A 12,957-nucleotide genomic window follows, 5' to 3' on the forward strand; every position below is an offset into this window, starting at 1 on the left:
GTGTGTCATCTCACACTGGTCAGATCTTCAGACAGGATGTCAAGGGGTCCTTGATATTGAAAACGACAGAGAATAAGGAACCCACCGTAAGGCTCTGCTGAAGGAGGCGTACAGCGGGCAGGCGGGGATGTGCTGGGGCTTCTTCAGGGCCCAGTAGTATGAGGCGAAGGCTCCGGCCAGCGTGCACTGACCCAGGGCCAGCGTGAAGTTCACCAGCCACAGGAACACCAGCAGGTTGCACAGCTGCAGCAGCAGGATGTAGCGGTGGTACAGACTCTCACCGCCGTAGAAGGCAAACGTACACTGAGAGCCTGGGCACACTTTGGTGACATTCGTCTGGCTGAAGGTCTGGAGGAAAAACAATCGGATTTGATGTTGTTTACGTTCCATAGTGTCATCAAATGCTGTGCTAACATCTGCTGATAATATTCATGTCACACAGTGTTTCAATAATGTGTCACACCACTCGATGACAGGAGAATGTGGGCGTGCCTTCTTTCACTTTTTGCCTCATTTCCTTCATTGCATCTCCATTTTGCATGATTAATAAGCCATTTCCCATTGTGTGGCTTTCATTTATTAAAAGGTCATGTGACCACCGAGCACATAATCCTTCGACAGTCACATGACCTTCTAAAAAGGGTTGCAGCTGTTAAATAACATCGGTCAAATAAGCGTTCATAGCTGTCAACTCCAGTGTGAACACAGCACACACAGTGTGAGCACAGTGACTCACACACTTCCCACCGGGGAAATCACTGCCAGTTATCAGATATGACTTGTAGGCAATAAAGAAGCTTGTACATTTGCACCGATTGATTACAGCCTTATCAGATATCAGATATTACATGACAGCTTTCATGTGATGAAGACATCTGACCCTTCACTATTTCACACAGCGTAAAAAAGAAGTGTCAGAGGAATGAAAAAACAAAACAAACTAAACATCAGTAACAGCAGGATTTTCCTGAAACAAAACAACAACAATAACAGATACAAATTCCAGAGATATTCCTTCAGCAAAGAAAACGTGTAGAGCAGTGAATTACAAAGTGTGAGCCATGAGAGGTCTTTTACAATCAATACGTTTTCCCTTTCCAAAATTTAGACTAACTTTGGAGTGTTATTTATCCTCCTTCCTGACAAGCTATGATATGCCAACGTGTGATTCATATCCAGTATGGAGATAATGTCTTAATGTCAATTTATGGACTTGTGGGACCCTAAGGGTCAAGAAAATGTTGTCAATCTGGCCTTTTGGGTTTATTTTGCCTCCATTTTTGTATGTGGATGGATTAATTTCCACCGCATTGCCGTACTGCGTTCACATGTTCTGTTTGTGAAATAAATAAATAAATATAGGGAAATACATCATCTTAGTCTCATGTGTTGATCAGAGTTATGATGATTAACCCATCGATACCTGATGCAGCATTTGCGTGTATATCCCTCATTTGTGTGTGTATCCCTTTAAGACCGCGAACCGCGTTAACGCGGTTCGTGGTCTTAAAGGGACACACACACAAATGCTGCATCAGGTATCAATGGGTTAAAGGGTTGGGTGGGCAGTTTTCAAAGTGAAGTTTGGAAATGGCTGCTTTAGCAAATGCAAGCTGCAGTCAGAGAGCTGTGTAGGAGAGCAGGGCTCACCTCTGGCTTGCAGGTGAGGTTGGCATACATGCATTTGGGCTGAGTAGACATGACCTTATAGACTGCATCACCGGATGATGCCAAGAAGCTGCAGGGATCCAGTTAAGAGGGCAAAACACACAGAGGAAGAGAGAATTCTAATAGATCACCACAAACACTGACTACAGGCAAAACTAACAGTCAGTTTCGATACTTCAGTCACATGCTATTTATAGACGGATTTAACTTCACAACATTAACATTCTAAATTGCACCCCAGCTCACTTCCTGTTGCAGTGTTTGCTAGCAGTGTTGCAGTGTTTGCTAGCACTGTTGCAGTGTTGGCTAATCCTGTCCTACCCAGGACAGGATTAACAATTCTGTGAAAATAGTCTATACAAATGTAAATACAAACAAAAAAGGTGGCGACTTGTTTCCACTGACGTCTTTGCGTTCAGATGAGCGATTGCTTTCAATGGTAACGTAGAAGCTCCCACCGTTCAACGTCTGTTTTCTCTAACAGAGCAGACAAAGAGAGCAGTGTGTCTGTCTCATGAATGATCTTAAACATGATCTTGTGAACCATCTGAATGACCTCATAGTCTGGTTTCTAAAACTACCATAGAAGGAAGTGCTCTGATTTCTCTGGGTGAACTAGCTCAGCACTGCCCTCCGGCAGGTAGGAGGATACACTGCTGTGACGGCCCAGTAAGCGATGCAGATGGCCAGGAGGAAGAAGGTGATGACGGGGTAGAAGAGAGCGGACATGATGTAGCCGATGGCCCTGAAATGACAGAGACCAAACATCTTTCTTAATTGTGGCGTTGCATGGAAATGGAGTCCCAAACACCTCGTTAACCTGCAGGGACTCCACAGAACTTTCATTCACACTTCCTGTGGAGGGACGTATATTATGATGCTAGTCTATATGTCTTTAATATCTGTGTTGTATAGAGTGCTGCAGGGATGACAGAGTTAGCATTGGGTTAGCATTAGCGCTGGGTTCCCTCGTCTGGATTATGGGGATTTTGGTGAGATGCCTGAAATAAGTTCTGTGTTTAACAAAAGTTTATGAAACTGAGACCTTTGTGTTCAGCAAGATCATCACAAATGAAGATCGTTTTTTATGATTTTCGTAGCTGAAACGCAATCGCCAAAACAATCCCATTAACTTCCAGACGAGGGAAGCCATGCGAACGCATTTCCGAGTTTTCGGACTAATTCCCGTAGCACTTTATTCTCTTGTTGAATAATGTAACTGAACTGTCAACTGCAGATTAGCAGCTTCTATTTCACTTCCAGATAGTGGCCAATTTAATTGGTCTTTGTTGCAGAGAAAATGTATTTTCTCCCGGAACCTTCAGGAGTCTCCGGACTCGCCCATCTGATTCTGTTTGGATTCAGCCTTTCAGAAGTGAATCCAAAGTTAGCAAGTAATGAGGGGGGGAAAATCCACCGCTTTTCATGTTGTACGGCAGTGATACTCAACATGCGGCCCGCGATGGAATTGCATTTTTTTTTCTTTTACAGTGCACCTGAACGCGACATGCAAGATACCCGCTGAATAAGTGTCCAAATGTTCATGTCATTCTGGCCAATACTCCACTTCTGTTATAGCATTTCAGTCTGGAATATGGAATATTTTTCAATAATCTATGATTTAGCTGCTAAATTGTCAAATACTGCCGTCTGCTCGCTACCCAGGCACTTATGTATGTACTTAACCTAACTAACTTAACCTAACTAACTATCCGGTGTGCACAACATTGTCAGACTAAACTCCGGCTGACACCCCAAAAACCTACAATCCGCTACAGAAAAATGTATATTGTTTGTTTATTAACACATTGAATGCCAGCCATGTTTTCATTCCTGTAGGTAAGTTGTGCCAGGGGTGTTTTTGACGATTCTGGCTCATTTTAGAACAGCCGAGGATTCTTTTCTGTTAAGAATTCATGAACACCAATCATCTAAAAATAACTAATAGAATGTGTGCTTTCTCTGTCTAAAAGAGTTAGTTTGCAGAGTTAGTAGTTATGTAGATATTAGCCGTTGAGTACAGCATGGTTTCAGCGTCTGGAAATTTATTCAGAGATAAATGGCTTTTTGTGAAACAGTCACTTTAACCATTCATTTTTGGCATCAGTAAGACCGTCAGACATTCTAAACAATAGTTTTGAACAGTAATTTCCTCCATAACAACAGGAAACACCCCTCTCATTCAAACTCCTCCCTCCGTGTGTCTTCTCCTCCTTCCTCCTAACAGCGGGCGTGTCAGAAGCGCGTTGTGCTGCCTGCCTGTCTGTCTGCGTGCCTGCCTGCCTGCTTGCCTGCGTGCGGGGACGAGTCTGAAATGGATTACTGTAAAATCGCCAAGCCATTTCCTTGAATGGCTTGCTCCCGCGGTGTGTGTGTGTGTGTGTGTGTGTGTGTGTGTGTGTGTGTGTGTTCGCGCGTTGCTCCGCGGCTCTGGGGGGAAGAGATCTCTGTCCGTTCTGTGTGTGTGTCCGGGCTTCTGACTGTAAAATCGCCAAGCCATTTCCGCGGGAGGCGGCTGCTTTTGGGTCCCGTGGCTGTGGCTTCTCTCGGTCTCTGTCGCCACTTAGTGGTCGGTAAAATAGATTACACACATGCTCTTGCTCCAAATAGTTATCTCGAAGATGTAAAAGGGGTTGATTGATGTCCCACCGTCAAAAAAAAAAAATGTTTATGTAAGACGAGTTAGCTCGTCCTTGGCACTTAAGCGCTGGATTATGTAAGACGAGTTAGGTCGTCTCTGGCACTTAATGTGTTAACTGGCCCCTGGCCTTCTATCATTTCACGAAAGTGGCCCCCGGGCAAAGCAAGTTGAGTATCCCTGTTGTACGGGGTCAGTTTGGGATTTTCTAAACTACAACATTTGGATTGGGGAGAATGCAGACCATGAACTCATGGAAGGTGGTCTTACCAGAAACAACCGGGTATTTCAATGGCAAGGAAACACAACAACCTACACATATTTGTGAATAGATGTTCTGCAATCTGAATAATGAATACTGGACATAGTAAGTTTTTAAAATACATTTTTAGTGACAACTGCAGATTTTTCCAGAGACCCCCCCCCCCCCCCCCCCCTCCACGCAAAAGTTGCTGTGAGGCTTTCAGGGGGTCTCAAGTGTCAATCAGGGGGTCTCAGATCCCCCAGGCCCCTCCCCCCCCCTGCATTTCACAACCTACGTTTAATACTGCAAACAAACTGCTGTCTAGCGCTCTTTGTTCCACACACTTGCTTGGCTGCACTTCGTGCTATTGTTTGCAAACAATTAAAGGACATTCCTAAACTTCCCAGCCTCAGACCTTCTCACAGAAATCACTTACTTGCTTCCCTCCTTCAGTAACGCGATGGCGATGCACACCCGCCTCCTCAGGAATATCAGCATGATCAGAATGACGGCCTCAATGACCGACAGTGAGATCACTACAAAACAAGACAGTGAGATCACTACAAAACAAGACAGTGAGATCACTACAGAACAAATGAAACATATCAGGAGATGGATACAGCTGACCTGAAAGGACGCTTTCATTATTGAAACAGACAACATGCACGCTCCTACTGTAGCCTATCTATCTGCATTTGCAGACACTCGTGAAGCAATATCTTCTGGACATTGCCTTGATGAAAAAACAACGCAGCTAAAAGTAATAACTGCGACAGTGTCAGTGGAGACAGCGCACAACTTGAATCTCCAGCAGGTGCAGGTGCGTATCAATACGTACCTGCGTCAGCTCTCCTGCACTCGCTCTCGGCTCCCCTTTGGCTTTATTTGTGGTAAGCATTTTGATTCATCTCCTCATATCATACGAGCGTCGGCAACAAGCGCGAGCGATTGATTCATTGATTGATTCGCCCGACATAGGCTGTCAATTTAGCGGAGGTAAAAAGACGCTTTTTACCTCCGCTAAATTGACGACTGCATTTCATTCCAGAGTCACGTTTGGTAGCCTATACAGGAGAGCCAGAATGAAACAGCCAGAAGACTAGAGACAGCCTCACGAAGCACTCATGTTGCAGCTTTCATTTTACATGCCTATTTTGGGAGTCGCCATGTGGCAGGTAGACCCCTGAGCGTCACACGCCAAACCTAAAATCTAGTCGCCATTGCCGCTTGGCGGGTCTTAATTTCAGTCCCCGAACGGACCATTAATCAGCATTCTGTGAACTTGTTTGGCAATGGAATGTAACAGACGTTCATTTACATGTAAAAGTGACATATTGTAGCTTTAATACAAAAACAAATGTATCGTCGCAACTTGTATCTCCAAAAAAGCTATTTTTCACAAGGAGGAACATTCCCATTTTAACATAGTGTAATAGTAATAACAACATTAATAACCAGTAATCTAACATCTTTCATTATTCCAAAGTACCTGAAACTTTCACTGGTTATTTTTGAGCACCCACTAAATTAATTTATGGGGAAAAAGAAAAAAATGGACGAATTTGGAGATACACGGTTTCCTTCCGCCTGACAGCGTCGATATGTTTCACATGTGAAATATGAACTTCCTGTAACTGTGCTTCTCTATAGATCAGTGGGTTGAGCAGGGCACTAACATGGCCGGGGGTTAGGGGTTCAATTCCCACTGGATCCACCGATGCTAAAAATGTACATGTATGCACTCATGGTACTGCGAGGCACTTTGGATAGAAGCGTGTTCTGTAAGTGAAAGCTCACAAAAACACAAAGAGACAATATAGTATCTTCTAAACAGGTAGAGGAAGCATGGAGACGTACTGAAGACCAGCCAGGTCTGACTGAGCTGCAGGTAGACCCTGAAGTCTGTCTGGAAACCGATGTCTGAGATGGTGACGTCATTATCCCGCTTCCCCCTCAGAGTGCTGAACTCCCAGTAACAGTGCCAGATACCTGCAAGGGAGAGAGAGAGGGGGAGAGAGAGGGAGAGAGAGAGGGAGAGAGAGGGAGAGAGAGAAGGAGAGAGAGAGGGAGAGAGAGTGAGGGGGAGAGAGGGGGAGAGAGAGGGAGAGAGAGGGAGAGAGAGAGAGAGGGAGAGAGAGGGGGAGAGAGAGGGAGAGAGAGGGGGAGAGAGGGGGAGAGAGAGAGGGAGAGAGAGGGGGAGAGAGAAGGAGAGAGGGGGAGAGAGAGGGAGAGAGAGGGAGAGAGAGGGAGAGAGAGAGGGGGAGAGAGAGGAGGGGGCACATGATTTTGCATTTTCTTTTGCCGATTTCCTGAAAATTCAGTTAGCATGTGTGATACATTTGAATGGAAACCCAACTACTGATTTGGAACACCTGTGTTGTAGACTATGTCACTGAGGTATCCTGTAGAAGGCGATATGTGCCGAAACATCAACCCAATATAACCCATAATCAAACCAATGCATCAGAGTGTCTTCTATACTCACCATATCCCACCACAGTGATGACAGCAAAGAGAATGCATCAGAGTGACGAGAGTCTTCTATTTACCTTATTCTTTGCCCACATATGGACGCTTCCGCATTACGTCATTTTGTAATCGTATTTCCGTTTTAGACCCGGAAGTCTACCGTAATCATTTTTAGACTTGCCAAAAAGCTGTTTTCAAGCAAAAAAACTAACTGTTTTAAAGTTTTAATGTTTTTTCGGGTGAGAACGTAACATTCCAAATATGTGACCGGTTTATCGGTTTATCAAAATAACGGCTATTTGGAAATATTTAACGAGCAGAGAGGGCTGGGAGCGCTGGCTGTGCTGACCGATCGGACTAGCTAGTATCTGTCAAGCCCTACTGTAGGCTACTGGCAGTGAGAAAACACTGTCGACGTGCTTTTGTAACTAACGTTAAATGCCGACCGGGTACAGCCATCAGCTCCTCGAAGCAGTAACGATATGAACATGTAACTGAAGTTGGCCGCAGTGTAGCTTCTGAATGTTGCAAAACTTCATTTCATAGTGACGTTTTGTTTTGAAATTGGCCGCCAACTAGCGCTGAATCGGAAGAACAAATACAATTGCATCTAATGCGGAAGAGAGAAAAAGTGGGCGTGGTGAATAAGGTGAATACTCACCATAGCCCACCACAGTGATGACACCAAAGATAATGAGCCACAGGAGAACGCCGGCCGTGAAGCGCAGCAGCAGGATAAACAGCAGGCTCACCACCATGGTTATCACCAGGCCACTAACACACACACACACACACACACACACACACAAACAAACAAACAAACAAACACACAAACAAACACACAAACAAACAAACACACAAACAAACACACAGTTACAAGGGGTTACAAGGTTTTCACAAGACAATAGAAATATGCCATTTGATTCCATTGGCATTAGTCTCATTGTGCCTCCTTACATCAGGATCCAGTACCAGGAACTGGCATAATCTTCAAAGATCTTCATACCAACTTCTTTGGCATCCAGCAGACTGGTGATACCGCTGTGACAGGATGACAGGGTGAGGTGTGACAGGGTGAGAGGTGTGACAGGGTGAGATGTGTGACAGGGTGAGGTGTGACAGGGTGACATGGTGAGGTGTGACAGGGTGACATGGTGAGGTGTGACAGGGTGACATGGTGAGGTGTGACAGGGTGACATGGTGAGGTGTGACAGGGTGACATGGTGAGGTGTGACAGGGTGAGGCGGGGGGAGATGGGGGGAGACAAGAGGTGAGAGAGAAGAGATTGAATGAGAACATTGGAGGGAGCTCGGCATGAGTCCAGGTGTGTGTTACTGGCTCTCTGAGGTTACTACAGCTTTGTCAAAGGCATTTGGACACTAAACGTATCTTTGATGGTGTCACTTACAATGAACACAGATGAAGATACGTCGTTTCAAAATGCTTTGGCTAATGTCAGCCCGCAGAGCAAGTTATGAGATTAAGAGGGTCTGGAGGAAATCTAGATCTACATGTTGAGAGCAGGAGTCACAATACAGCATTAGTCTTATTGAAGCACTATGAAGCAGCGTTGTAGTCTAGTCAAGTCACCATCTCTCCACTCTGAGCGAGTCTCGAGTCCCCCGTGTTTGTTCCAGTCCCAGTCTAAGTCCAAGTTACCAGAGAAGAGTCCAAGTCCCCATTACCTGAGTCACAGTCCGGAGTTCAGCCTACTGAACATGGTTGTGAATCCACATGAACTGTAGGTGGAACACACATGCCTTGAATAATGTCACAGTATTAACCCAGTATTAACCCATTGACGCGGTTTGCGGTCTTAAAGGGATACACACACAAATGCTGCATCAGGTATCAATGGGTTAATATAGCTATCATTATATAGCTATTACTTCTTCAACAAAATAAGTCAGAGTCCTCGTCTCCAACGTCCAAGTCGAGTCAATGTGTCCAGGACTCGTACTCGAGTCAAGTGGGACTGGGACTCGCCTGTGGTAATGACATGACAGGCAGCAGGTGTCTAAATGTTCTACAGAGCAGCATCTTCTGGAAAAGCACACACTAATGAATATTGATGTTAGCTCCACACACAGCAGTTACTTCATTTCACAGAACAGGTCAGATGTTGCACGTTGTTCAGTGACCAAAGAAAACACAATACCTGGTTCAGTTACTCCACACGAATGAAAGCATTGTTTCCTATCAATGTGTTTTCTTCATGCCTTTTAAATACACAAGATGAAGTAGCTGAACCGATGTATTGTTGTTTGTTTTTTAGCTCACTAGCTCGCTACATGTTCGGTCACAAAGGGCTCCTTATAGGCTGTGAGAGGAATCTAGACCCAACCTTCACCTGGTGCTACAGCGTGCAATCTACACAATACATATGCTGCATTGATATGCAACTAGAAATATTGCGCGCTTCGCATGCTCGTTTCTAGCTTTGCACGCTTGTTTGCAGTAGCCTGGGTAAACCCATCCCCCACGTGACCTGCTCTCAGACCTGTTCTCAGTCACTATAGTCACTATAGTGACTGGGAACTGAGAGAGCAGGTCACGTGGTGGCTGGGTTTACCTAGGCTATGTTTGCAGCGCCACGCGAAGCGCAGTTGTGTGCCACGTGAAGCAGAACCTCTCCGCCTTATTATAGTAGTGAGATTGTTGAATAAGTAAATTAAAGTTGAACTTTATATAGGAAAATGTGTCTCAATTGAAGGCCAATTTATTCATCATTTCTCAAAAACAAAAACAAAATTATATTTCTGTTGAATGTAACGTATAAATATTAGGTGCTCTGCTAATACAATTCAAGGACGGTTCACAGAGATTTATTTGGAATTTAGTCGGTCTCCCTCAGTGTAAGGAACTAAAATGGATGCCGTGTAGCAGCAGGAGAGGATAAAAGGCTCTGTTCTCAGGGGATTTCGCATTTGGGATTGGAGAAGAAATAGCAGCTGAGACATGAGCTCAGTTCAGCCAGCATAAGCACGTCTGTAATGATATCAAACTAAACTAATGGCGGCCATTCAAACTGAAACATGACATGTTCTGTACATTTCCAACAAATGGACTGTACATGTAATAATAATACTGAAGAGTGCCTTGTAACTTATTTAAAACAGAAATAATGTTTCATGTTTGTTAATTTGAGTACGGTATATATTTTAACTAAAACTGTCGGCTGTGTTTTTTATGTGTGTTTTTTTATATGTGCATTGCTTTGCTGCTTGTTTTTTCGATTATTTTTTTGTAAAGCACCTTGAATTGCCTTGTGTATGAAAGGTGCTATATAAATAAAATTTGACTTGACTTGACTTGACTTGCTGAATTGTGTTCCTGAACACCCCAGGTCAGGGTAAAGTACAAAGCTATACTAGTTACAATACAATACAATGACTACAAGGCTGCAGACACGCTGCCCTATGACTCAGACAGAGGAGGAGCTGACATTCCCATGTGAACAATACAGACGTCCTGAACATAACCTTATGATGAAAGGACTTCAATTGAGCTGTCAGGAGTCCCATCCAGCCTCGTTACAGAAACCCACATTTGATGGAAGGAGATGGTTTTCTTTCTTCTTCTTCTTCTTTTACATCGTAAAGTCACATTCTTGAAGAGTAGGGCTTCTAGATGAACAATGTGCTCTTTTAATTGTTATTAAATCAACAGCCTAGTGGTTAAGACAGAGGACTCTGAAGCCAGCGCCCCGCGATCGAATCCCGCACAAGTTATTTTTTCTTTAATGTATCAAACATCGTTGAATGTGGACGTACCGTACCGCAGGCTATATGCAACGCTGCTGAATGCACTGTGCACATGTTTATCTGAACATCTTATACTGTAGTCATTGTGGGAGCGATATATTTCGACGTTGTGGGGAAGGAAACGATCTACGTGCAGCGGCCGTGCAGGACATGTGATCGGCGTAGCTAAAATATACTATGAAATGTAAAAAATAAGAAACAAATGTAAAAAAAAAAATGTCCGTTTGAAGGCTCTAAAAAAAGCGGCATAGTACACCTTTAATGGAAAAAGAAATGTTAATCTGAAAAAGAACCCAAATTCAAATCCATTCTCCATAGACACCAGGGGGCGACATTTCGCTCTCTACTCAGACTGAGACTGTGCAGCAGTGATTCACAAAGTAGTGGCTTGACAGTGATGTTATGAAGCCACAGAACTATTTTATTAGAGAATCTGCTCTTTCTCCCCTCTCCACAGTTACACACAGATTCCTCATGGTGAACAGCATGGGTGGGAAGGTTAGTCTGCACAAAGCTCTCAGCTACAGAGGAGGCACAGTTAAAAGTGTGAAAGAATGGGTTTTAGGACCTTTCCGTTCCTTGTTGCATGGCAGTAACTTGGCTACAAAGGAAAAGCATTGAAGCACGTTATTTTTCCACATAACACAAGGCAAACACAATCAGATCACGGCAAAGATGGGATGGTGTGTGTTTATAATAACGTCAGCCCATCTGTATAAATACAAGATGTATCAGTCTATCAACCGCTTTGCTGTCTCAGCCCAGACGCATGTTGATAGTGCAGGTTTACAAAGCGAGAGGAAGTATCCTCAAGGTTCTTGTCTTAAGCTCATAGCTGCATTTTCATGCGCTAAACATGCAAATGATGTTTAACCCATTGATACCTGATGCAGCATTTGCGTGTATATCCCTCATTTGTGTGTGTATCCCTTTAAGACCGCGAACCGCGTCACGCGGTTCACGGTCTTAAAGGGATACACACACAAATGCTGCATCAGGTATCAATGGGTTAATGTGCTTGGACACATTACTGGGCATTGGCCCATTGGTCCTACCCCAAATGATCTGTCCAGCTCTCTCTGGGTGCAGAGGTGGGAGGAGCCCTATTGACAATATTATAACAGTTTTAAAGGCCAAATAATATATACTGATATTATGCATATATTACAACTGAAGCATGTCATTCCACAATGTCTAATATGCGAGTTTCCGACTGGCATAACTTCATTTGCACAGCACGGATCTGGATTTACTGTGGCAGGACTTACTTGGCTGCATCTCGGAGGTCGATGACGCTCCTGGTTTTACCTACACCGTCTTTGAAGTTGGTCTGATTGGCTACAGTTAAAGTCCCGTTCCTCGTTATGAAATCCGGGAAGCACCGCTGAAGGACTGAAACACACACACACACACACACACATTTTGTGTCTTTAGCGGCTTGTTCAACACATAATGGAGGTAGCATCTGTGGCGTTTCAGCTGGAGACTCACTTACAAGGTCTGCTTGGCACAATCATGGAGGGGCAGTCTTCATCTCGTAAGACTTGTGCAACTGGCTGGAAGGGGGAAAAGTACGCATCACGGCAAACAAGGAGAAAGAAATGGAACATTATTCTTTCATTACAGGCGTCATTATAGTCAGGGAGTCAACTGCCAGAAACATGTTAAATTATAACATCCTGTCTTTTCCACAATTTTATTTTTAATGTCCAGTATGTTTCTGTATTTGATTTATTGTGATTATCTTACCTATAGTGTCGCTGCCAAACACAATCCCAGTAAATAGGGACAATAACGATTTGAACTGGAACCTCACTTAAATTCAGTTGAAGCGCAAGCTAATTTCTAGTAGCCTTAATCCGGCTTCCGACCCACAGCCAATTGTGCCTGCATGGACCCCCGACCAAGCCGGAGGTAACACAGAGGCTCCAACTTGCAACCCTCGTGTTGGTAAGCAGGGAATCTACTGCTGCACTACCTAGATGGCGTTACATGATTTCTGTGTATTTAAGTTCAACATTTTTAATAAGTTATCTCTTTGCTGCCATTTGGAGTTGCCAATTTGTATGACATTTCCTGGTGCAAAACAAAGTTTTCAGATGACATTATCTATTCTAGAGACTAAGTTGGTGTTGTTTACATGCAGAGTGACAGGCAGCAGAGGCAGAGTTTAA

At 44.0% G+C, this 12,957-nt stretch overlaps 1 protein-coding gene across 1 annotated transcript in view; it reads right to left on the reverse strand.

The window, feature by feature from the left end:
* Window positions 1-12,957, reverse strand: part of slc44a5b (solute carrier family 44 member 5b) — a gene marked incomplete at its 3' end in the record, with an annotated part of 66,278 nt that overhangs the window by 7,756 nt on the left and 45,565 nt on the right. Inside the window, exons 7-15 of the mRNA XM_083647491.1 lie at window positions 12,279-12,339; window positions 12,052-12,175; window positions 7,977-8,060; window positions 7,681-7,793; window positions 6,408-6,539; window positions 4,987-5,086; window positions 2,321-2,413; window positions 1,651-1,738; window positions 86-348 (exon numbers count right to left, since the gene is read on the reverse strand). Coding sequence (XP_083503617.1) covers window positions 86-348; window positions 1,651-1,738; window positions 2,321-2,413; window positions 4,987-5,086; window positions 6,408-6,539; window positions 7,681-7,793; window positions 7,977-8,060; window positions 12,052-12,175; window positions 12,279-12,339 — 1,058 coding nt within the window. The remainder of the gene's footprint in view (window positions 1-85; window positions 349-1,650; window positions 1,739-2,320; window positions 2,414-4,986; window positions 5,087-6,407; window positions 6,540-7,680; window positions 7,794-7,976; window positions 8,061-12,051; window positions 12,176-12,278; window positions 12,340-12,957) is intronic.

This window comes from Poromitra crassiceps (assembly GCF_964638095.1).
Source record: "Poromitra crassiceps genome assembly, chromosome: 12".
In the NCBI taxonomy this organism is placed as follows: domain Eukaryota; kingdom Metazoa; phylum Chordata; class Actinopteri; order Beryciformes; family Melamphaidae; genus Poromitra; species Poromitra crassiceps.